The 26,737-nt window shown below is 44.8% G+C and overlaps 1 protein-coding gene across 1 annotated transcript in view; it reads left to right on the top strand.

Moving 5' to 3' along the window:
* LGI1 (leucine rich glioma inactivated 1) overlaps positions 1 to 26,737 on the top strand; it is a 379,191-nt gene that overhangs the window by 304,489 nt on the left and 47,965 nt on the right. Inside the window, exon 5 of the mRNA XM_078643390.1 lies at positions 8,606 to 8,677. Coding sequence (XP_078499516.1) covers positions 8,606 to 8,677 — 72 coding nt within the window. The remainder of the gene's footprint in view (positions 1 to 8,605; positions 8,678 to 26,737) is intronic.

Here is a 26,737-nt window from a genome sequence, read left to right as displayed (position 1 = left end):
ACTTCAAACTTACTACTCCTGAAAGTCAAAACGTAAAAGGGAGGCGACAGTCAATACAATGAGCTAACAGTAGTATGTGGCGTCTGTGGTTCCAGGGAATATACCAATGTCTTGCCCAATGAGTGCCTAGCTGCTGGTGAGATCCACCGACTTGGGAGAACTGGCCTGACAATGGAGTGTTTGTAGTTCAGTACTGTAGTCACTCAATTATAGCTGCTTCCTTCACCACTTTGTGGTTGCCAGGAAGGCTGGAAGATCCATCTTAAGACCGTCCATGAAGAACCTGCCAGTGGGATATCAGTACTGTGAAAATCCATCACTCACTGATAATGTGCGCCTATTTATGTATTAAATCAGGATGCTGGCTTCGTGAAACACACGAGGGGGGAGATTGCTCTCTCTCTTTCCCTTTCGCCTGCGCTGATTACAGCTGGCGTGCCCCGCGCATACTCTTTAGCGCCATAGCACTAGGGTGTGTGCATTAGTCTAGCATGGGTTTTGTACAAAATATGATCCCCAGACACAATTCAAAGTTGTTCCCACTTTGTATGTGTGCTGCACAGTGCAGTACGTATGCAAAGTCGTTAAAGGAAGAAGAAAAGAAATGATTTCTCCTTCTGTGCGCCTACTTAAAAAGGGTGCAGTTTTCTCACGCTAAAACCAATCTACTTTATTTAGTAAATTGGGTTTAGCATGGAAACCCTTGGGTGGTTGCATGGAAATGTCCATGCTCCACACTTGGTACACCACATGAGGCAAAGTAATGCAAAGCAGCACTGTGCGCTGCTTCACATTACTTTTCTGTTATTTCCAGTGCTAAACAGGTTTAGCACTGGAAAGTAAATAGGGAGAAAAAGATTTTGCTGCGATTTGCTTCACTTATGTGACGTAAACACAGCACAACATCTTAGTAAATCTCCCTCCTAATGTTGATGAAAACAATTGTACATGGATATGGGATGGCTGCCCTTGTAGTATCATGTCTGGCAGAACCAGTGTAAAAAAAGTAAATAACCCTTTATCTGTGTATGTAACGTTTTTATTAATCTTATAATTATTGTACGGATATTAGATGAGTGATACCATCATTGTGCAAGGTCATAGGCCTTCTCTTCCAGTGATGTCATTGGGTCAGTGTCCACTTCCTCCATGTCATTTTGGGAGTCAAAGGGTGCTTGAGGTCACTTTTGTTGCAGCTGTTTTTTAGGTCTTGCTGAGCCAGCGCATGCGCTGCTCAAGACATTTAGTAGATGAGTTCTCAAAGTGCTACCCCACACTTTGGCTGGCCTAGCGCTTGCGTTTGGCTTGAAGCTTGAGTGCACGCGAGCGTGCACGCGGGCCGCCATCTGTCTTTGATCGCGATCACGCCGCCATCTGTCATTGATCGCGATCACTTTCATGGATGTGCGGGCGCGCAGCCGCGTCACTTTTGCTTGTTCCTTATGGCTCTCAGTGCTTCCTTGTGCCTCCTTGTGTCTTCTCACTCACTCTGTTTCCTTGTGGCAGTCCGTGCTTCCTTGTACACCCTTGTCTCTTCTCGTGGCTCACTCTGTTTCTTTGTCACTCCCCGTGCTTCCTAGTGTCTTCTCACTCACTCTCTTTCCTTGTGGTTCTTCGTGCTTCTTTGTACCTCCTTGTATCTTCTCACTCAGTTTCCTTGTGAATCTCTGTGCTTCCTTGTGCCACCTGTGTCTTCTCACTCACTCTGTTTCCTTGTGGCTCTCCGTGCTTCCTTGTGCCTCCTTGTGTCTTCTTACTCACTCTCTTTCCTTGTGGCTCTCCATGCTTACTTGTGTCTTCTCGTGGCTCACTCTGTTTCCTTGTCGCTTTCCTTGCCTCCTAGTGTATTCTCAGTCACTCTGTTTCCTCGTGGTTCTCTGTGCTTCCTTGCACCTCCTTGTGTCTTCTCACTCAGTTTCCTTGTGAATCTCCGTGCTTCCTTGTGTCTTCTCAATCACTCGGTTTCCTTGTGGCTCTCTGTGCTTCCTTCTGCTTCCTTGTGGCTCACTCTGTTTCCTTGAGTCTGTGTAAGGGACCTCTGTACCTCTATATTGAATGTGTAACTCCGTCCGGCTGCCTCTGTCTCCCTGGGGTTGTCACTCCCTGTGGTTCTCTGTACCTCCTTAAGGCTCTGTGCCTCCTGACTGTGCTCTCTACCCCCTTGCTGTTCTCTGTGGCCCTTGGAGTTCTGAGTTTTCTTATGGCTCTTGATACCTCTGCGAGGCTCTTAAGGTTCCATTCCTCCCTGTGCCCTTAGTACCCCATGTTGGCTCTCTGTGCCTTCTTTCAGCGTTCTGTGCCTCCTTGTGGCTGTATGTAACTCATTGCAGCTCTTTGTGCCCTTGGAGTTTCTGTGCTGTTTTATGGGTCATAATACCTCTGTGTGACCCTCTGTACCTCCTTGTGCCCATATGCCTCTTTGCGGCCTTCTGTACCTCGTTGTGGCTGCCTGTGCCTTCTTATGACTGTTTTTGCTTCCTTATGGCTCGGTGTAACTCATTGTCTGTCTGTCTGTGCTCCTTGAAGTTATCTGCCTACCTAAGGGTCTTTATGCATTCTCTCTTCTCTCTGTACCTCCTTGATGCTTTGTGGCTCTCTTATTTTCCTCTTGGCTCGCTGTACCTCCTTGAGAGCCTTGTTGTGGCTCTCTGTACCCCCTTCTAGCTCTGTGTGCCTGTGCCCTCTTAAAGCTCTCTCGGCCTCTTTGGGTAGTGTTCCTCCTTCCAGTTCTACATGCTTTCGTACACCGCCTTGTACATCTTTGTGTCTTTTTGTTTCACCCTCTACCTCTCTCTGCCTCACACGAATGGCCCCCAGAGCCTAATTTCGGTTTGTGCTTTTTTTAGCCTCATTGCGGGATGGTTCTGCCTCATTATGTCAAATTTTGCTAAATGTGTAATCCTTCTACCTCATTATTGATGTGCCTCGTTGTGGATTCCGCCGTAATTAGGAGTCTTTCCCTAGAATGGCTTCTAAATCGGTATAAACTTTTTTCCATCCTTTCGCCCCTCCTTGTTCTAAAGTTTGGACCCTGTTTCTTGACTCTTTCTCACTCGGCTGTTCCGAAATGTCCTTTTCGCTGTCCTAACAATTTATTCTATTCTCTCTTCTTCTTATCTCAGTTCTTTCCCCTAAATCTTGCCTCTTTCCTGCTCCCTCCTGTGCCCACCAGACTGTCTCATTAGTTCGCCTCACTGTTCCCTCCTTCTGTCCTTCTTTACATCACCCCTCATTATAATATCATACCTCCCAGGTGCCCATCCCACCTCCACCTTCATCTTTTAGCGTACATCCCTTTTTGTAGCACTGCTTATTGGGATTAGGCACATGCGCCTAATGAGTAGGGCAGGGGTCTTCAAAGTGTGGGGCACGACCCCCAGGGGGGTCGTGAAGTGATGGAAAGGGGGTCGCGCATTCCCAGTCACACTTCTGCCCAGGCCCATTAGACTACAATGGATTCAGCCCCTTCCTCCCCCGTAGTGTGTCTCAGCTCAAGCTGCTGTGGGCTCCGCACAGCAATGCAAGCCTGAGTTTTTCACAGGTCTTTAAAGACCATTTGTGGCTCAGCACATGAGGACTTCTTTCAAACACCCATGGTGGAAGCAAACTCAGGTACAGAACTGGAGAGGCTTTGGCAGAGGATTATTATTCATAGAAGAACCGAGATACAGCTGTTGTCAAAGATGAGAGCAGGGTGCTCTAACCGCAGAAAACAAATTCAAGCAATTTTCAAAATTAGAGAAGTTATTGAAGGTTGTTGACAAAAGGTTTGCTGGGTGTAGCTTTAAACCGGGCAGTCTCCTCTATTCCCCTCCAGCCAGACGAAAAAATAAATATTTGTGAGTAAATTGGAAATGGCATCTACAGAAACAATGCACATGTGATGACGCTCCTTTGAATTAAAGAAACTTTTCAATATAACCTGCATTGCTTTGCCTGTAGGTGTCCCAGCAAGTCAACATCTGAGCATTGTTAAATGTGAGGGAGTACCACCGGTACATCTTTATTCATTGGCCCCTTGCCACCTTTAATCACACCGCTACCACACTAACAGAAGCTTATCCACCAGCAGTGCATCTTAGCCATAATTTAGGTGACTGGGTTTCCATATGCATACAGAAATAAACATTATTTCAAGACGAAAACAAGGTATTTTTTTTCTGTTCTGTAAAAACTGCAAAGAGCTAAGAAAAAAAGTTCATTGCATAGCAGTCTGCATGCAGTTAATACTGAGGGGACCTGGTGACCGACACAATGTTAATGTTATAAGGGCGTAATCACTGGCACTCCACCTGTCTGATGGGGGCATGATGTCTGCCAAGATAGCTGTCTAATAGGGTAGACATTTTGGCAGAGAAGCTGTCTGCCAGGAGTACAACAATCTGCATACTCTTATAAGAGCATTGTTATTGGTGTGACTACTGCCTAGCAATGCATGATCACAATCACTGTCCGCCAAACCTCAACTGTGGGGATCTGCATGTATCCAAACGTTACAGGTTCGAATCCCGGTGGATCCACCTCAGTAAGGATAAAATGAGTTGGGTAACATTTATTGCCAGCTAGCACCACAGGGACATAATAGACATCAGAAACTGTGCTATTAAGGACTATTATAGGACTAAGATCACCCACATTCCAGAATCTCATGGGCCCCCAACATGTCCCTTATCCACTGTGTAATAAATATTATTGTGAGCCATGATTAACAGAATATAAACTGCGTTATCTCCTTAGATTTCCCAGACAAAAGCTGTAATATAAGGACATTACCCACATATTAACTAGGCTGTTTTGTTATTGCCCATAATACCTAAGCAACTACCAACCATAACACTTGTGCAAGTGTGACTATTTCAAGCCCCCAAAGCTATAAGAATGGCATGGATGTCAGGGGTTTATCGTTTTTAATGTAAATTGAATTAATAAACAGCTGTTCTGCTCATCTCTAAATTACACAGACAAAGCCACCATGTGGCAGACGGTCATAGTGCCAGTGTGCACATTTAGGTGTCAGTGCGGAGCACCGGAAACCAACTGCTCAAATTAAGCACTGATGTTGAGGTAACAGGGGAGAGGGACATTGGTTCAAGAAGGTGTAGAAGAACAAAGGAGAGATGTGAAAGATGAATGGGGAACTGGAGAGGTGTAAGCTATAAATAGACAACAATTTGAATGGAGAGACTTAAGGTGAATGAGAAATGCAGATGGGCACGGGAGGTGACGGGGCAAGAGGGGCCATAAGATAAATGGGAGAGACTGTTAGAGATGAGGGCAGTGAAAAGACAGAATGGCAAGAGGTGATTATGGGTGAAGTGAGAAGTTGAATGGGGAGCGTTCAGAAGTTGTAAAAAGGGGTGAAAGGAAATGGCCTGCAAAGTGAGAGAGGGATCCGGGATTGGGAGAGGAGAGAGGGATGGAAGGGAGGAGTGACAGGAAAGCGGCATGGGTAAATTGCCTACCTCTGCACAAGACCGCCAGGGTTTTAAGGGACCCCTGCTGCTCCCGACCAGGGCCAGGTGAGCTTCTAATGTGGCAGCAAGTATTCCTGCGGCGTGGAAGGCCCATCACAAAGGTTGACTTGACATCTTTCTGATGTTAATTGCTCTATTTTGGTTATAAACTGGTACTGATGGGGTGAAATCTTTCCTCAGTGTTACCGTGTGCAAAAAATTTCAAAATAATGAAGCAATTCTATCCCAAAATAACGCGGCATCACATAACATTATTTAAATTTTCTTCCCACACAATTTGGTCAAGCCTGTCATGTAATTTGGTCCTCACCTGCCTCATAAATCCAGTAGTCCTGCCTACAGGTTTAGAAATGTTTGTCAGGAGGGGGTCCTTATGACTGAAAATGTTGACAGGGGGGGTCTCGGCACCCAAAAGTTTGAAGACCTCTGGAGTAGGGCATCAAAGCACTTTCTTCTCTTTGGCACCCTTTTGCCACGTTGCCCTTTTCTTCTGATTCAGCATTTCCGTTCTACCTCGTGATGATGGTTTCGCCTCCTTTCTTTTTTTTTTTTTTGGGCAGATTTATATAGCGCAAACTCGACCCGAAGGTATCGGAGCGCTTTACATGATCATCAGTTATGTTACACAAGGACACATTCATTCTTTGTTAGAATGGGGGAGATTAAGTGATTTGCCTGGAATCCCAGGATGTTGAGCAGAGGACGCCAAGACTCGAATCTGGTTCCCCAGCGCCACAGTCGGCAGTCCTGGCCGTTACATCACCTTCCTTTTCTGGCCTCTTGTACATCTTGCTGCGTCTGCTGCCTCTTCTATGCCCTGTATGCCTCTCTGAGGATATGCTTCCCCCGCCGATGCCTCCTCTTCCTCACTGTGGACTGGCCCTGTATACCAGGGGTTGGGGCGGTATCGGTTGGTGGGGTAGGAACAGGCAGGACACTACTTCTTGGGGTTAACGAGGGCTTTATTGGTATTCCACGTTGGGTTTTTAACATGAGAGTTCTCCTTGTTCTGAACGTAAGTCTCTCCCTCGCGAACTGACTGGGTTCCGTTGTGACGTTCGGGTGTTCTTCCTCTTAGGCTGGGTGTTGCTGCCCCTTCGAGGTCTGGTCACGGTTGTGGTGTTTGGCCGTCGTCTTGGCTCCGGTAACCCAGGCAAAGGGGAGACCAACAGAAAGGGGCCGTTAGTTCCAATGTCCGCGGGGAATGCATGCACCGGGGGACCCAGGTGTAGTGAGTTGGGAGAGCAAACCACCAGTGATCACACAACTCTAGCACACTTCAGTGCTGGGGTGAGGGGAGGAAACAGACGGTGAGGATAAACGCGGGGTAAACGGACACAAGAGGGGGGGGGAGACGCAGGATCTCAAACGGGGGCTTTTTACACTATGTTACACGCTTGCTCCCCACCCAAGCCGCCATACGCTGACGTACCTGGGCAAGCCACGCTCCTCCCCCGGGAGAGTGGCACGGCGACTCGCAGGGTCGTTGGCCTCCTGGCTTTCCCTCGGCCGCTCCTCCGCTTGCTCCCAGCTGTTCTCCGGGTTCTCCGCTTCTTCCTTCGATTCTCCCGTCTCCGGTCTCTGGTTCTCCGTCTTCACTCCTCTCCGGCACTTTGGGGGTGAGTCACACGCCATCCACATCGCTTCCTGTCTTTTGGCCATTCCGGTCCTGCTGACGTGTCCTCTGGGCGGATCCTCCTCCTCCTTGTAGATCCACTTAAAGGAGCCGCGTTCTTCATCGTCGTGATCCTCGGACTCCGTTCCCCATGGTTCTGTCTGTAAGGAAGGAGGTCGTACCGGGTCAGAACCAGGAGCCCACCAGTCTCCTGCAGCGCAGTCTCCTACAGCACGCGGCCTCGCCCCGCTACACTCACTAGTGCCCTTATATCCGCCTCTTTCTCCTGCCCTGCCAGCATGTTCTCTCCCCACCCTCTCTCTCTCCAGGCCTCTCTTGTCTCCAGACCTCACCTAAATCCTTAATGACTCTCGTCCGTCCCCTATGGACACTGTCATCTCTCTCCCACTCCAAGTCTGCTCGTCCTCTCTGCCAGACTCCCTCTGCCCCACACCCTCCCGTGTCCTCAGTGCTTTTCACGTTCGGCTGAGCCCTCTGAATCCCGCAGCGAGCATTACTTTTAGACACAGCTGTACATATTGAGTGCCTCAGTGGCTGCCTTTAAACACTACAAATCCCCAGGTTTCACCACCACTTTCCTTTTCACCATTTATTCATTTTATTTTTATTTTAAAAGTTTTATATAGCGCTAGCTTGACCCGTAGGTATCAGAGCGCTTTACATACACTCTGTTAAAAACAGAAGGAAATAGCATTACATAGTAGGAAGGCAGTAAGGAAGCAAAACAGAGATAAAAACAAGCATTGGCATAGCCAATAGGTCTCGCTTTTGAGACCTTAAAAGTATTTAGTTATGCCGCACAGTATCCTTGGTGCAACATCAACTGTTGCATGTCTAAGCACTTATAAGGTCCCAAATGCGAGACCTATTGGCTATGCCAATGCTTGTTTAGCAAATGACATGACTGATGACGGCCTGGTACGAGTATAACGGAGAAATAGTAAACAGTTGGCACATCTTCACAAAATAACATGTCATTTGAATCTATTTTAGAAACATTTTTGTGCAAAATAAGATATATTTAAGAGTATATACTTATATTAGAGGTTTAGGATTAATTCACCAAATGTTTTATAAGAAAAAGTACAATTCTGCTTCTTAAAGGATATCAAGGATATTGTAATTCCTTTATTAGTGGCAACGATGCTAATAATGTCAGACAGAACGCAGACTACTCCACAGGGATTCTCTCTGGACTCTTCTTTGAGAGTCCTTGCCATTAAAATACTCAATTTTTTGATTTTACTGGATTTTAGCACAACAATTTGCAGGATGGCCATGAACTGGAATGGTAAAATATGTATGGAATGTGGCAAATAATATGGTCAATGTAACAACTCATTTCTGTTGACATAAGATAAAGTGTTGCATTTTTGATGAATAATGTGCATGTCAAACAAAACAAAATATTATCTGTGAATAAAATGCAATATTTTTGAATTGATAAATTCATGGTAAATTAATAGCTCACTCATATTATCTATTTTTGTTCTAGGAGCTTGGCGAATAATAATCTTCAAACACTTCCCAGAGATGTTTTCAAAGGCCTGGATTCTTTAACAAACGTGTAAGAAGTCAGCGATTTGTAACTTTTAAATGCAGAGCCTAAATAAATGATGACTAACTCGTTAGCGTTAAAGAATATATGGTGTGGTGAAATTAGATACATTGCCACTGTATTTGCTATTATTCTTCAAACTCCACAGTGGATTTCACTTCAAGCGTAGAAAAACATGTCAACCCAATGCTATCAATCTATTTAGAAAACTACGATATTTTGCACCCCATACAGACCGGTTTTGAACCCTGCCATGGAACTGAGACTGCTCTTTTGGGGGTAGTAGAAGAAGCAAAAAAATTGCTGGACAAAGGAGACTCCACAGCCAATCTTTTTAGATCTTAGTTCAGCATTCAATACAGTCGGCCATAACACGAAAGACTGCGGAAAGCAGGTACTTCAGGACTATCCTTTTCTTGGCTGTAGTCCTTCCGTGAAAGCATGACCTTCCAGGTCTTTGATGGAGCTGTTACGTCAGAGATTCTCTCCTTAGAATGCGGAGTACCTCAGGGTTCACACTCGAAGCCTAGTCTATTTAATGTTTACATGAGGCCACTTGCTGAGATCGTTCATCCATTTGGGATATCGATAGTGTCTTACACGGTGCTGCCCATGCAGGTTAGAGCGCTGGGACCTGGGTTTGGTGGGGGACTCGACAGACGACCACAAGGGAAAATTAGAGGAAATTAAATAAATAATAAATTTCCCCTCGGCGTCGTATGTCGAAATTCGCCTCACCTGACCTCACCACTACTGTGTTTTACTCTGGAGACACTCAGCTGGTCTTTTCCCTCATCGAAAGCCAGAATTCCCCCTCCTTGGTACTAGGTGCTTGCCTAGAAAAAGTTGCAGATTGGATGAACAGCTCCTGCCTTAAATTAAATGGATGAAAAACGGAGCTCATGCTGCTAGGCAACAACCTGTCGCCCTCGTTTTAACCATTTTGCTGCGAGGCTTTTCCCCTCGGAGCTAAGCCATTTTTTGGGGCTATTAAGGGTAGTTCACACTTAGGCCCCTGTAACTTTTTGTCCACATAAGATATCCATGGCAAATTTGCGTCCTTTTTTAAAGGTACCCAGGGATTGTGGATTCCCTTGGAGGGGACCCAGAAATTAGTCAAAATACAGGAACATTTATTTTTTCTTAAATGGGGAAAATGTGCTGCATATGGTATCAATAAGGGGTTTGTGGTGCTGAAATCACCATCTTCGCTGCTTTCAGGGACAGGCAGTCTTTTAATCGCTCGCTAGGAAATAAGGACATATAGATCGCAATTTATGAGAAAAATAAATGATAGCAAAATGCAATGTTTTGAAAAAACTGCCCTCACCCATAACATTTTGTGGCATGCTTCATCATAGGGCTGCTACAGAACCTCTGCGCAGACCAACGCTAGAGGTGGAGCAATACGTTGGGGAAGAACATACAAACATAAAGAAAAGGACAGGATATTAAGAAAGCAAGTGCAGACAATGAGTTAAAACTAACTAAGGGATATCCAAAAATCTATATTATTCATGGATTCCCTTGCTAGGGCTAAGCGGTATCTCGCTACCAAAGGATGGTGGGGAAGTGAGTAAATTATCCACCATTCACCCCTCTGTTCTGAAAAGAAGTTGACAAGTTTCAGCCGGATATCGTGTCTCTCCTGCTTTTCTCCTGGACTATTAGATCTCTTGTCTTACTCCCTTTCTAATATACCTTAATCTGTATATATGATTACTGGGGAATCCAGGATGGGGTGACTTGAGTGGCTCTCACCAGGTTGTGTTACCCAGAATCCCTTGCAAACCTCAAACTTTTCTGTGATGGAAAGTTCTGGAGTCTGCGTGGATCCACAAACTTCTACCCACCCAGTCGTTGCTGGCATGACTTGTGGGTGGGGATTTGCACTGGAAGAGGGTCGAATGAGGAGGGCTTGGTTAAACGAAATAAATAAAAAAGATTTAAACTTTCCTCCGGTCCCACGTCACATCTCTTCTCCTCTCTCTGCACCTTACAGGAAGCAGGCAGCCGCCCTCTCCTCCCCTAAGCCAATCACAATGCTGCAATGGCAGTGTTGTGATTGGCTAGGATGCCGACCCTACAGGCGTCCATGGGGAGGCCATTTTCTCTATATAGGCTTCATGCAGGCTACATAGAGTATCCGGATATGTTGCATGTCTAGTTTGGTCGGCCCTGGACCGAGCTAACAGTCAGTGCCCACAACAGTGGGCAAGCCACTCCTCGCCTGCCTGGAGCAGGAATGCCAACCGGCCTGCCCCCAAACAAATCATGCCTTATGCTTTCTGCATACAGTGCGAGAAGCAGAAACATAAAATGGTGTTTAAAATACCTTTTTATTTTTCTGCTTCTCGCACTGCGAGGAAGCAGTGGGGCGACGCTCCTCTGCCCACATGGAGGGGCCGCCCCTGCACCCACCCCAAAGTTGCCAGATAAAATTAATACCTCACTTGTGTGGGTAGGCCTAGTGCCCGTGACAGGAAACGGCTCAAAACACAACGTGGACACATCATATTTTTCCAGTTAAAACTGACCCTGAAACTGAGTTTGAGAAAAGTGCTTGAAGCCCCACCCCTTATTTACATTGGTTTGCATCACCGTTTAGGGTAAACGGTGGGCTGCCATTGGAAATGAGCTTTCTGGGAGGCCTCCTTTTGGCTTTTTTGTCCGGCCCACCCGGACTGGCTCTCCTGCTTTCCTTCTGTCGTAACGCTATTTCTCACCTTTAGTGGGTGTGTTGTATTAGTGTGTGTTTTGAGTTTGCGCGCTCAGGGCCATCTGTTTTTTCATGTCAGTCTGTGTAATGCTTGTTGTTCATTTATTGACTGGCGCCCATCTCCGGCGCTGTGCACTTCCCGCAGACAGGACGTTGGAGCGCGAGGTTCCAAAAGCAGCATTTGTGACTGACTGAGAATACATCCATTGGGCGTGTTATGATATCGCAGTCCAGTCCTACCGTTGAATATTTCTTGCAGGATGGTTACTTTGATCTATTTTTATTGGTGCCCGCCCACTTAAGCTGCATCCTCTGATGTATTTGTTTTTGTTCCCGCGCTCTTTCGATCAGGGAGCCGTTCTTGCAGTGCTCGAATTTTCCCTGCTGGTTCAGTGTGCGGACAGCACCTCTCCATCTACAGCCTTTAAAGCACAGCTTTCCAAACTGTGTGGCGCGACACGTTACTGTGTCGCGCCCCGTACATAGGTGTGTCGCGCCAGTCAGGCCCCCCAGTCAGGCCCCCTCGAGGCGTGCGTTGGGGCGCGTCTCGCGGATCCGTGACTAATCTCTGGTGCTGCAGGCCACTTGCAGCGACTTCCAAAGGGGAGGCAATGGAGCTCGTCTCCAGGACCCAGCGTGAGCTGCTTTGTAAATCAGAGCAGGGGTGTGTCTGCTGAGTCATTTGCTTATCCAAAGATCTTTCACAGTGGGCGCTAAGAGGGGGCTGTAAAATCTAATGGGTGGCGGTGGGAGGCACTATTCAGGACATAACAAAAGAACGTATGGGAAGGCTTTTACAGTCGCCACGTATCTGAATTGCTTTCTTGCACACTTCCACTTCCACACTCACTGATTCCTATTTTATCGACCTTGGACAGACCTTAGGACCAATCAAAAATGTGGAGATTGGCACCTGGTTCCCCAGTACAGACGTTGTCAGCTCTGGCCCTAACTCCGGTTTACAAATGTTCCAGGAGAGACTTGTTTATTTATTGTATGTTTTTTTATATAGCGCGGACTTTACCCGAAGGGACAGGCAGACTTTTAATCGCTTCACAATAGGAACAGTAATGATACATGAGGAGAAAATTACAAGTGAACAAATTACAAAAGCAAACATTAAGTTACTTGAGGCAATAGTGACAATTGTGAGCAAACAAAATACAAGAGGTAGCAAACGATACATTACAGGAGGAAAAAGTGATATGTGTGCAGGTTACAAAAGCGTACCGGTACTGGACAGATGGCTCAGTGGGCTGTAGGCCACCGGTTCGATTTAAGGCAGGCTGACGCAGCAATGTAATCCTTAGGCGGGTGATAAAATGCATGCAGATTTCGTGCATACAACCTTGGCACGGTCATGTCCCTTTCGCAAAAAGGTGTGTCACCAACATGAAAAGTTTGGAAAGCTGTGCTTTAAAGAGAGCACATGCGGTGCCTGTTAACACGCGTGGCCGTCTGCTTGTCACCATCGATTGAGTCCTCGGGCTGTCACAGTTGTGACAATTGTGACCTTTGCACTGTGTGATCTCGGACCCGAGAGTTGCTTGTGGTGAATGAAGTATTCTGGGTTTATGAATTGCAGCCATAAAATTTTCAAAAATGAAAAGTTGCAGGCAGCTAATAAACAAGCACATCTGGTGAGTAGCATATGGCCGCTATGGCACAACAGTCGTCCACTGAGCAAAAATGCGCAGTCAGTTGAAATGCGGAGCTGGTTCGGGTTACGCGCTACGTGTCTTATTACCAGATCCATAACTCGAGCCCATTATTTAAGTTCATATTTCTGACAAGACTGTGACGCTTTGTTCCTAATTTATTATGTTTCACGGTGAAAGTTGAGGTAGCACACAATACTTACGCAAACAAACGGGACAAGACGGCTTGGCAGTAAGGTTTATTTTGTTGTGGAAGTTCAGCCACCAGGTGGCTTGTGCTAGACAACAGACAATTATAGGGCACTGTTTTTTAAATGTTTTGGAAAATAGTGTAATACCCAGTGTGTCATGGGCCCTAGTGCAAGGAAGGAATGGACCCCCCTGTCAGCTGTTTAAACGGTGAAAAATAGCGATAACCAGGGTTCAATGCACCCTCTCCCCCCACCCACCCCCCAGTCCAGGTGCCACTGCACCCGGTGCACTATTGGAAGCCACATCCTTGGCCTTAAATAAAAGCCATCTTTTTTCCCACCATATCTGGAGACAAACTTTCCGTGGCCGCAGGATCTGGCACTGTTCAACGCATTGCGAAATATTTGCACTTATAAGAACATTAGGTGCTGCTCGCTGTCAGCTGGAGAGTCACACAAACAAGGACCCAGGGGTTCATCTTTTATTTCCCTGCACACTAAACTCACTAAAGAGAGCAAAGTTATAAAAACAAGCATTAAAAATGCATTAGGTCTCGCCTTTCATTGAGTTAAAGCCATTTGCTTTGCTATACAGTACCATTAGGAAAGCACATGGCTTTAACTTAATCAAAGGCAATACCTATTGAATTTTCAGTGCTTGTTTGCAATGTGGCCAGGTGTGTATTTTGAACCCTAGCTCAGCCGGCTCAGCCGGCACCTAGGCAAACTTAGCAAACCTATACATTTTTTAAGACTAGATACCCTGGGAAATACAGGATGGGGTGACTTGTGTGGCTCTCACCACGTTCTGTTACCCAGAATCACTTGCAAACCTCAAACATTTTTATGGTGGAAAGTTCCGAAATCTGCGTAGATCCACAAACTTCCACCCACCTCGCATTTCCCAAAGTCTCCAGATACAAATGCTTCCTCACTTGTGTGGGTGAGCCAAGTACCCGTGGCAGAGAAGGGCCCAAAACGTTTTGTGGAGACATCAAATTTGCCAATCACAAAACTGCCTGGTTTTGTAAGGGGGATCACCTGGGTTTTTGGCCCGGGCTCGGCGGCCATCTAGGGAAACCTACTAAACTCAGACATGTCTGGAAACTAGACACCTGGAGGAGTCCAGGGAGGTAAGGCTTCTGTGTCTCCCCCAACGCTTTCCTACCCAGAATTCCCTGAAAACCTCAAATTTAGCTGAAGAAGTCACATTTTTCTCATGTTTCTGAGTGGTAAAGTTGTGAGATCACCGCACTGACACAAATTTCCCACCTCCCAGCGTTCCCCCAAGTCTCCCAATAAAAATGGTACATCACTGGTGTGGGTGGTCCAAGTACCCACCAGGCAAGGGCCCCAAAACATATTGTGGAGACGTCAAAAATACCAATCACAAAATAACCTGGTTTTGCAAGGGGGGTCACTTGGATTTTTGACCCCGGGCTCCCTGGTGCCTAGTGGTATTTCTGCCCCCCTCCCTGGGGGCAGAGCAGGGACTATTGCCCCATCTGTCTCTGGGGAGCAGAAAGACTGTGGAACTTTTGGGGCGGGTGGGAGTATTAGCATGCCCTTTCTGGGTAGCCCTCAACCCTCAACCCTAAAGCCATTAGAAAAGAACCTGGTACCTAGTGTTCTTTCTGCCCCCTGGGGGGACAGATCGGGGGCTCTTGCCCCATCTGCCTCCCAGGGCAGAAAGACTGTGGATTTTTTTGGTGGGGTGGGGGGTCATTGGCATGCCCCTTTTGGGCAGCTTCCACCCCTATATACATAAAATAAATCCCTGGTGCCTAGTGTGCTTTCTGCCCCCCCGAGGGGGGCAGATTCAGAGCTAGTGCCCCCATCTGTCTCCTGGGGGGCAGAAAGACTGGTCTGGACCAAAAATATGGGGGGGAGCAAAAGCCCTTGCCCAAGGGGTCACTCCCTCCTCCTTAGTGCTGTGTGGGTGGATCCCTGCTTGGGCATCGCCCTGAGGCAATCCCCAAGAAGGGATCCACTAGGGAGGGGTACCATTGGAAGGGGGAGATTCTCCTCTTTCCAATGATACCACTCCTGTCTGCCTCGATGCTCAGAGGGCTGAAATAGCCCCCTGAGCATCAAGGCAGTGAAACTGAAACTGAGTTTCAGTTTCTTTTAAATGACATCAGCGCAATGTGCGTGCCGATCCTCATTTCAGAGAAACTAGCAGAACACCTTCGGAAGCTGGGAAAGCTCTTCCCCAGCTCACGGGGTTGTTTTGATTGAAAGGGAATCCCTCTGGTGCCCGCAAAAGAGGGATTTCCTGTGCCATGTGCGAGGACGGCCGGGAGATGTCCTACGCACATGAGCATTGTGGCGTCAGACGGCTCCCAGACGTCCAACGCATTGAACAAGTTAATTTGAACTGGCCAAGTTGTCTAACACCCCTCCCACCCCAACAACTGCTATACAGAGCCTTGGAATGTGCCTGGATAAATATTTGAATGTTAACACCCAAGCAGTAAAGCTGTCAGCCATCTGTTTTGGCCTACTATCTCGAAGAGGCTGGTGGCTTTCTCGCCTGGACTACAGCAACCCTCTATACTTGGTAGCCCCCAAGTCCACGATAAGAAACTTGCAGATGATGCAGAATTCTACTGCCCGGCTTCTGCGCAATCTACATAGACATCAATCCGCTCGACAAGCCCTGGCCACTCTTCACTGGTTCCCAGTGGCAGAGAGGATCAAGTTCAAATTACTCTGCATTGAACATAGGGCACGCCTTGATGTAGGGCCCATGGTTGCCCATACTCTAGCATCCCCTACCTCCCTGGTAGAAATTTGCGCTCTTCTATGCCCCATCTAGTTAATGTTCCTAGGTTCAGATTGGCAACATTTGGAGGATGCTTTTTTGGCTTCAGCGCGGCTAAACTATGGAATGGCCTCCCGCTTTCCCTTTATCAGCCAAAATGGAACTTCCCTTCTGAAAACTCTTAAAGACTTGGCTTTTCTTGACCAGATCTCTCTAATCTCTTGTTTTCCCATACCAGTTCTCTTGAACCCTCTCTAAACTGGTTATGCCGCGCTACCAGTGCTACGCCTAAGGGTAGCCATGTGCTATATAACTGTAGAATAGGATAGAATAGAGTGCCCTAGATATGTGTGTGTTAATTCCACTTCCGGGAGTTCACAATACTGCGGACCCCATCAACTCCAGGGGGTCGGAGTTAACAGGGAAGATGGGCAGAACTCTGAGAATCCCCTGAAAAATTAGGAATTACTAGAGGAATGGGTAATTCCAGGTCTAATTTCCTCTGGTAGTGCTTCAATTCCCATGATTATCACAGCAATCTGAAATTTCTTAGTGGAAGTAAGGAGAGCCACAATGTTCTTGTGGACCTCATTATTTGATAGGGACGATAGATGCTGCTGGACATCATAAGGAGACCCAATGTGTTGTATTTATATATTTTTGTCCTTATTTCGCTCAGGCTTTTGACCCTAGCTATCCAGTATTCCGACCTTTTATCCAAACAAGGAATCAAGGGCAGGCATACTTATAAGGATTATGCTTCTCTTCGGATACAACCCATTCGCTGACAGGTACCAAAGTCAGGGGCTATTATAATCATTGAACAAAAACTAGTATCACCTGATAGATCAGTGTGTGCACTTCAACTCTTCTCACTCAGGTTGTTCCACCCTACCCAGTTCACCAGTTATTGCCAAATATCGCTTAATGGTTCTGGCGGTGGAATCCAATTTTAAAATATACATTGCAGCATTTAGCCACTCAGCACTATTTGGTGGTACCACAGATAACCACTTTCTACATATTTCCCAGGATACAAGCAGTATCAAATAAAATAGCAGTTTACTCTTATTGTTCCTTAGCTTCTGAGGGTAGTCCATGCTGCCAAAGATGATTAAACTAAGGCTTACCTGAATGTCTCTTCGCAAAATGTTTATTATCTTACCCACAGCTTCCCAGTACTTTTAAATCTTGGAGCACTCCATAAACATGTGACTATCATCAGCCTTCTCAAGTCCACAATTCATATATTTAGTAGTATTCCTTTTTCCCAGTTTCGAGAACCTGCGGGGCATCCAATAGGCTCTATAAAAGGAGAACAAATGATTTTGTCTTAAAAAAGGCAGGATTAGTCATAGTATAAAGAAGGTACATTGATACTTGACTTAAGTCTTTAATCTGTGTACTCAACAAAGTTCCTCCCCAGATCTCCTCTGGCAGTGCAAAGTCACCATCTATGGTATCTAATAATCTCCAGAGTCATATTGATACTTCTTTTTTCCTTGGGTTCTCTTTTAACAGGAGTTCTTCCAGTTGGTTAGTGTTCCAACCCTTAATGCTCAAACTGTGACCAGCATTTCAACTGCAGATATTTAAATCTGAAAATATTGCCTTGCAACACCTTATATAGTTCATCCCAGGGAAGTAACTTGTCTTCCTGTATTAATTGGGCTCATCTGTGTATACCTTCCACTCTAATAGGGAACGCTAGCTTATTCTTCACCCACTCTGGGGTGCATGGAAATGCCCAAATCAAGACAAATTTACTATAATAATCAAGCTTCACGGTCCTTCTTATCTGAGCCCATAGCAAGGCCACTGACTGTAGTACTTTCAGCCTTACTTTCTTTTAGAATTCTTCAAACTCATATAAGAAGTGGGTTTCGCTCCTCTAATATTCTTAAGAATAGCCTTAAACATGAGGCCAATCTCTGAGCCTTTTGGGTTATTAAGCAGCATTTGGCAGTTTTATAGCTGAAAGGACCATGCATAGAGCTGGATGTCAGAAAGAGCTAGACCACCTTTGTCACGTTTCCTACGGAGCTTCTTCCACTGGATCCTTATTCCCTCCGAAGCACAGATGAAGCTGTTAATGTTCCCTTGCAATGTGTCTAACCATTCTTTCTTGAAATGTAAAGGAACGTTAAACAGAAATGTAAATTTAGGCAGGATGATCAGCTTGATCAGATGAGTTCTGCCATAAATGAATGAATGAATGAATATAAAACTAGTAAAGTGCTAACTTTTCCCAAGGGCGTCAAGGCGCTAACAACTGAAGATAAATGCAGGCAGCAGAGGCACCCCTAAACCAATGTCTGAGGAAACAGTCAGGTTTTTAACATTTTACGAAAAAGAGTGTGTGAACATTGTCCAGCAATTTCGTCGGGAAGAGAGTTCCAGAACGTAGAAGCATGTCGCTGAGAAGGATCTCCCACCCCATCTCAGCCGCTTGAATCTAGGCACCATAAGGAGATGCTTACTGGGCAACCTGAGGTTCCTAGTAGAGACGTACTGATGAAATAATGCTTTGATACCGTCTGGGCCCCGGGCATAGTAGGCATTATGAGTAAGGTAAAGAGCTTTAAACGTCACCCTACGGTCCTTTGGGAGCCAATGCAGAGACCGAAGGGAGGATGAGACTGAATGATGTTTAGGCACATCAGTCAACAGCCTAACCACAGCGTTTTGCACCAACTGCAGACGCTGCAGCTGTCCCTTATTAATACCCAAATAAAGGGCGTTGCAATAATCTAGTCTGGAGAGTATTAGAGCAACAACAACTTGTTTACGGGCAGCGAGTGAAAGACACTGTGCGACCTTCTTTATTATCCTTATAAGCCCGAAACAAGTAGCCACCGTCCTACTGATCTGTAGATTGAGGGACAATGAATTGTCCAACAGGACTCCCAGGTTCTTACCTTGGGGAACAGGGCAGGACCAGGTACCCAAAGATTCGGGCCACCACTCCCCGGATCAGATGTTTGCGTTGTCCCCAAAAATAAGAACCTCCGTCTTCTCACCATTCAATTTAAGATAGTTTTTGACCATCCATGATGATACTGCCTGCATACAGCTTTTAAAATTGTAGGCAGCATCATTGATGTTATGAGTGATTGACACCATGATCTGTGTGTCATCGTCATATGATAACACTTCCAGACCAAAAGATTTTACCACCTTTGCTAGCGGGGCAACGTAGATATTAAACAATGTAGGGCTCAGCGACGAGCCCTGGGGCACCCCGCATAGCAAGGGGGTTGGGTCGGAGTAGAAATTGCCCAGTTTCACCATTTGGGTCCGATCACTAAGAAAGAGGCGAGAAGACTTAGAGCTGAGCCTCCAACCCCTATCTCCCTGAGCCGATCCACTCAGTAGAGAAAGGGTATCAAAAGCTGTGTAAAAGGTCCAGTAGAATCAGCAGAGTAGTATGGCCTGCATCCACCTGTAGTATGGCCTGCATCCACCTGAGTGTGAATGTTATCAAGCGCCGTGGTGAGCGCAGTTTCGGTGCTATGGCCGTTTCTAAAGCCATGTTGAGACCCATCAAGAATTTGGTGGTCTCTGAAATAGGCACTCAAATGGTGGTTAAGGTGGGATTCTAAGAATGTAGCTGGGGCTGGCAGGAGAGAGATAGGCCGATATTTCTTAAATTCCAGCGGATCCAGCGATGGCTTTTTTAAGAGAGGCCTGACCACTGCCTCCTTCCAGGCCAAGGGGTATTGCCCCTCTGAAATAGCCAAATTAAGGACAGTGGTGAGATGCGGTAAAATGGCATCTTTTGCATTCTTTAAAACTTCCAGGGGACAAGAGTCCATTGGCTAGCCAGACTTAGTTCCTTCCAACAAATGGTCTGTACTCTCCAAAGACAGACTTGGGAAGGAGAGTAAGCTGGGGAACTTATTACTAGAGCTTTCCCCCAAGCCACTTTCGTACTGAGTATCTGAATCCAGATTAGGATTTTGGGTTTCCAACTGAGTGTATATCTCTTGGATCTTTGTACGAAAGAAAGCTTGGAGCCTGTCACAGAGCTCCTGTGACACCTCACCAGAGTCGGTAATTTTAGGAGTAATCAGGGAGTTTACCATACTAAAGAGCTCTTTAGAAGATTTAATAGACTCAGAGACCTTAACAAAGAACCTTCCATTCTCTTCCAAAATGGCCGCCTTATATACCTTCAGACATTGTTTATGCAGGTTTCTGCCTGATGATGTAGGCTCACGGAAGTCAACGGAAGGAGAGAACAAGACTTCAGCAGCTTGTTTGTCTCCACAAGAGCCTTTTTTGAAGTTTAATTTGGGTATCTTTTCAAGGTCCTGTGTGATCTTTAAACCAAGATATTTAATCTCATTCCAAATTAATTTGTTCTCTCTTTAAATTCCAGATCATAATTTTCGAGTACTTTTCCTCCTCTTTAAAATTTAATTTCACTGCCCAATGACAGGAAGACCTACTTGAAGTTTAGAAATATAGATCATAAGATCATCTGCATACAGGGGGACACCTATTTCTCTCAGCCATTGCATATCAAAGGGCAAATGGAGGTCTCCTTCCTGATTTTATGGGCCAAAGGTTTGGTGTATAGGTTAACCATAATTCTGGGGATAATGGACATCCTTGCTTTGTGCCTCTTGATATTTTTAAAGCAGAAGTTAGGCTCCTACTTAATAGAATTCTGGTTGAGGGATCTTTATAAATTGATTGGCCTGACTACAATTTTTTACCCCCAGGATATAATGTTTTTAACATGTTATTTAAATATGTTCAGTTTACCCGACTTTAGTGACATCTATTGCCAAAACGGCCAGAGGGGTGTATGGGCACCTCCTACTATTCTATTCAGTATTTTAGTTAGAACAATAACAAAGAATTTATAGTCACCGTTCAAAATTGAAATCTAATGTGTTGTATTGGCATGGAGATGAGCATTTGTAAAAATGAATGTTAGAAGTAGAATAAGCACAGTTCAATGGAAGCAAAAGTAATTCATTTACATGCCAAGCGGTTGTCAGAGTAAAAAGCGGTCGTATTTTGAAGGGTGGGTCCTTCGATTTGGAGCATCCAACATGCTTGTAAACCAGGCCAATAAAGAAAGAAAGCTGAAAAGGATTTTTTAAAAGTCTAAATTTATCAAAAGTAAGAAATATTTTTCAAATAAGCTTATTAGAGTATTTTATGGTGTCTCTCATAACCTCTGTGTAGCAAAGTATATAATCTAGTTTACGAACCCCTTATCTGATTCATTGCAGTGTGGTTTGTGTATATAAGTAACTATTGAGCAAGAAGAGACATAGATGTGTGAGGGACAACCCATCAGAATTTATGTTTTAAAATAATCACTGAAAATAAGGCATGTAGACTATCTCTGTACTTTCTTTTTCTTTTAGAATCTTTCTTTTACCAGAAGCCTCGGAATGACTCATTATGCTAAAAAGGTTAATATGGTGTTTACATCAGCACACATGCGGTGTCATGGGGAGGCTGTTTAGTCAGTTGCCCAGCTTGCCTCCTCTTTCCCATTCCCCTTTTCCCAAGTTATGGCAGAAGTTTTAAAATGATTGGAACCTGAAGGGAAAAGCGCAAAGTGGAAAGCGGTGGGTGGAGTGAAGGGTGCAATGGAGATCTATGTGTGCAAGGGGTTAAAAGCTCCCTTTTCACACACAGACTAGGTGCTGCACAGGCAAGAGCTGTGCATTTCTCCTCCCCACATATGCAGAATATGTATCACATGGATGACACACACACACATACACACACACACACACAGCAGAGCCAGTTTCTCACCCCGAACACACACTCTAAAAACTCACACAACCTGTGGCACAAGAACATCAGCAGTGCAATATTTCCTCGAGCACCCAGGTGTGCTTGTGAGTCTGCATGTGTGCAGTATGAATGCATGGGTGCCTGTATGTGTCTCGGACTATTTTTGGTGCACGCACAAGTGTATAATTGTCTAGTTCTCCCTGAATGTGCACATGTATGTGCGCTTGTGTTTATCTGTGTGCATGCACTATTCAAAAGCGAAAGCTACTGAATTTGTCAAAGTTGTTAAGACAGAACAGTAGAGAAGGAAATCTCCGTAGGAACATCAGGGGAGTCCTTGGTCACCGTTGAGCTTAGCGAGGTGCATGGATCAAAGAAAGCACAATTTCGAAAATGTACATTCTAAGAAGAGGGTGCTGTAAGAAAGAATCCCAGGAGAAAATTGCTAATAATAGGGACAAGATTCTGGAACTATATAACTAGCTTGGCATTCAGATAATGCTGTATCTGTACCAAATGATTATCTTCTCTATCAGCTTTCTGTACTGAACATGCCACAGCTTGGAGTCAAGCCACATTGGACATGTTTACACCAACTTCCATTAGAAGTGGGGTCATAGGTGTCGAGTCACCAAAATGCCAGGGGTAGTGGAAGTGACAGCATATACCCTTTGACTTTAATGTCATTACAGGAAGTGATATCATAATATGACCCATGACTCTGATTTTGTCCAGTAAGGCATGTCACATGGCCCTACCATCACAACAGTTGATCTCACTGAAGTTCCATAATAACTGCTTGATTAGTACAACAGTATAATACAGGCAAATCTCTATTTTCGATACCACCTGTATTATGGTGCTGACTTGATATTTGAAAGTTCTGGGCATAACACTTGCCCTCAATTGTAATGAGTGAGCAAAGCTTGTAAGCCAGACCTCTTCTAGGAGATTCCTCCCCCTGAGAATTTTTTTTATAAAATGGTGTGAAATAGTGCATTGTAAAGCACAATTTTTACATAAATTTGTTAAAAAGCCATATGTACTTAACAAGTACTCATAAACATTTAGATCCTTTCATTCTGTACCAAGCGCAATGAAACCTGATGCTCCCCAGGATTTTACCTAATTTGTTTGGTAATGGTAAATAATTTTATTTGTACATTGTTAAATAAAACCTTTACATAACAGTTAGAACATTACTAAAAAATTAACGTAAAATTAATTTCATGCAGCTTTCTAAAACATTTAAAATGTTCTTAAATGGCAATTTTTGGCCATCTTTAAAATTAAAGGTTCATGGCTCCAGGGCACCGTATCAATGATTTTCAGTCCGGCTTTATTTATTTATTTATTCTTTCTTAATACAAGTTCTTCTGTCTTTTCGCTACTAGTTCGAAAAATGTTGTGACCCGACAATGTAATTTTGTTTCGCTGGGATTAAAGCACAATTTGACCGCCTGCCTACATGTTCGGACACCATGTAGTTTAAACGATGGACGCAGTAAATTGCACCTCAGGTCCTTTAATTTAGGGCAAATTACATGGATAATGTCTTCCTTGCCAGCTTTGTACAAGTGACAGTGTTTCTTTCCCAGGGCGGCAGATGGGGAGCAGCTGGGATTACACCTAGACGTAATTTTAAAAACTTTTCCTTTGTCTTTAGATTCATTCCAATATTAAGATACTCTTGAGGTTTCAGTATTGCATAGTTGCTGAGTGTAATCCAGCTTCGCGCTCTTTTGGATAGTGTCTTCTTGTCCTCGATAGAAGAGATGATACGTGCTGATTTTTTGAGATTTTTTTAAAAGACAAAAGGCCAGTAAGGATGTCACAGAGTCTGACAGTCCCAAGATTTGGAGTGATTCAAATAAATAGTCTCTGGCAGAGGTTTTTTAATGGCGAAGCAGCTCTTCCCATAGATTTGAGTTTAGAGAGCCATCCTCGCGACTCCGAATCTTGTGCCAGGTCGTGGCGTACACACTCCGTCTTTCCAATGTTTATATTAGCAAGCCAAATTAAAGCCAAATTTGTGCTAGGGAAACGGTTCTTGGCAGATTGAAAATTGTCCTGTATGAGTTTGCCATCACTATACCCAGTGGCGCTGCATCCTTTCCTTGAAGGGATTCACTCCCATATGTAAGAGTTGGTTGTAGCTTTGCTCAGAGGACCTGGAGCAACGGATTAAACGCTAAGATGAGGAGCTTGACCTTTTATCACCAAACAGGTTACGGTTCCCTTTCCTCGCAAGGATTCTAGTTGAGGCTTGAACGAGTTTGTGTAGTCCAAGATTACTCCCAGGTATTTGTAGGTGGTTACCGAATCCAGCCCTTGTCCGTTTAGATGCCAATTGTTTTTCCTTTTTTCCGATAATTCACTGCCATAACTTTAGTTTTAGCAAACTTTATTTGCAAGTGGTTTCTTTCCGAGAAGGTGTGAGTTATGTTCAAAAGATGTTGAAGGCCGATCGGCATTCGACTGATTAAAACCAGGTCACCCGCGTACAACAAATTGGATAGCGGAATTTTCCCTAGTTTTGGTGCATGACAGGGGCAGTTATCAAATTCTCCTGACAGGTCTGCGAGAAAAAGGTTAAATAGAAATGGCGCCAGAACACAGCCCTGTTTTAACCCTTTTGTTGTTGGAATCTTTTTGGAGAGGTGTGTTCCTGCTCCTAGTTTAACCCTGATCCAGGTGTTTGTTTACAGTAGTATCAGTTAGTCTAAGAGTTGTTTCGGTATACCCCATTTTTCCATTTTCCACCAGGGTTTATTTCGATCTACGTGATCAAAAGCGGCAGTAAAATCAATGAAACACAGGAAAAGGGGAGTTTTGGACTCTTTTGCTGCATCCATCAACAGGGTCACTGCCATGATGTTTGTAGTGGTCCCTTGTCCCTGGCGGAAGCCTCTTTGATTAATAGGGAGAATGAAATTTTCGGTCGCCCATGATGTTAACTCCTCCAGTATGGTTCCTCCAAAATGCTTGGCCTCCACGTCTATGAGGGCAATAAGACGATAGTTATTTGGGAGTTTCCTGCTTCCCTGTTTGAAAATTGGGCTTAGTACTGATCCAAACCAGGACTTAGGTAATGTCAATGTGTCCTTTATGTTTCTAAACACCGGTGTTAGTGCTACACTCCAAAACTCAGCTTCTGATTTATATAACATTGGTGGGATGCCGTTTGGGCCGGGGGCACCTGTTTTTTTTATCAATGAATTTGGAGGCAGAGTGCAAATATGCATGTTTTGTGGCTTCTAAACGTTGGTGTCACCAAAAGAAGAAGCAAAGTAGTCAGCAACCTATTTTAGTACATCATCGCTTCAATTCAGACACAAAGATTGCAAAATATATTTGCTTTGCTGCATTATTACTGATTTATAAAGCTTTTTTTCAACTAAGCATATGATCTCCTTGCTGGAAGACTGAGATGCTCCTTAAGAATTAAACCCTTTAGACGTTTACAGAAATGAATGTGGTTGGACACAGGGCCAGGAGTTCTGGAGGCTAGAGTTCTGCACAAGGAAATGCCCCCTTTTCTGTTTCTGATGAAGTTTCCTGAAAAGAAAAAAATGTACTGACCGGAGTGCTGGCCCACAGAGATATAAGATCTGCATGGTATAAAACATCACAGAGAATTGCACTAGAACCAATTATGTGCAAAATATAAAACCTTGCGAGGTACCTCCTTGTGAAGAGAAAATCAGCGAAAGGATTCTAAATTTTGAGAAGTAACGTTGAAACATGTTGTTTTAACCATGAGGGCTGTATTCTACTTCTGCTATGACTTCCACAGAACATATGTTGGAGCACCTATATTCAGATCGCTGGACCACGCAAGGAGGAGGAAGAGTCTTTTATTGATTTAAAATGGACAAACCTCACATTAAAAAGTCGAGAAGATTTCAATCACATTTGATAGGGCAAAGAAAGGATCAAAGATTTTGTCAACACGTTGTGAAGATTATGAAGTGCATGTGCTCCGACTAGGAGTATCTTTGCCTATATGGAGTTGGCTTTAAGAAATTAGGGCTCGATTTCTGAAACAAATTCCAGATCTAAAATAAGAAATGCAGACCAGTTTTGCCAAGTTTTTCAGTGACTTAAGACACTCCTTAAGCACGAACCAAACATTCTTACATTAGTTCTAATAGTCTTAAAACTGCACTATGCCAGGAAAAAAAAACTGTTTCTCCAGGCTCTTAAGCAGGACAAAACCTTTTCAAATCAGACCATATTTCCTGGAATAAACGTACTCTAGTAACAATACTTGTAACTATGAACCAAGCACTTTGTGTCGGCCTAGTACTGAAGAGCGAAAAGACATGGTGACCAGCCGCGGGCCGTGGAGGGAGTTACGGTGGGGCAGGGAGGCGGGGAGGGGTGGAGGGTGCGAAAAACAGGCATATGGATCATTGCAGGTAAGTACCCAATTTAATTAATAAAACGAAATTCGTAGCGCGCACTGCATGGCAAAAAGCAATGCTGTGCTTGCTACGAATTTCGTTTTATTAATTAAATTGGGTACTTACCTGCAATGATCCATATGCCTGTTTTTCGCACCCTCCACCCCGCCCCTCCCCCTCCCCGCCTCCCTGCCCCACCGTAACTCCCTCCACGGCCCGCGGCTGATGGTGACATCAAGGAAATGACATCCGTATGAGTGCACATTAGTATCAGCTGCATAATTATAAAAATACTGTCCAAATTCTCTTATTTTAGGCTATCAGAGATATATGTAAAACAAGGAATGAGCGTGTGAAAACGCCCTGAAAGTGAAAAAAAAAGGAATGTGTGTGTGAAAACACGCTGAAAGTAAAAAATAAATACAAGGAATGCGCATGAGAGAGAGGGGGAGCAGGAGGTGAGCCCGGGATTGGTGCGTGCCTGTGCGCGTAGTCTGCTCATTTTCAAGCACTGCACTCGTGCTTGTGTCCCTGCTCGCTCCCGCAAGGTGGATGCCGCCACAAGCAT

Source organism: Lissotriton helveticus, chromosome 5_1 (assembly GCF_964261635.1).
Source record: "Lissotriton helveticus chromosome 5_1, aLisHel1.1, whole genome shotgun sequence".
NCBI classification, from domain to species: domain Eukaryota; kingdom Metazoa; phylum Chordata; class Amphibia; order Caudata; family Salamandridae; genus Lissotriton; species Lissotriton helveticus.
This window is presented reverse-complemented; position numbering and strand designations above follow the sequence as displayed.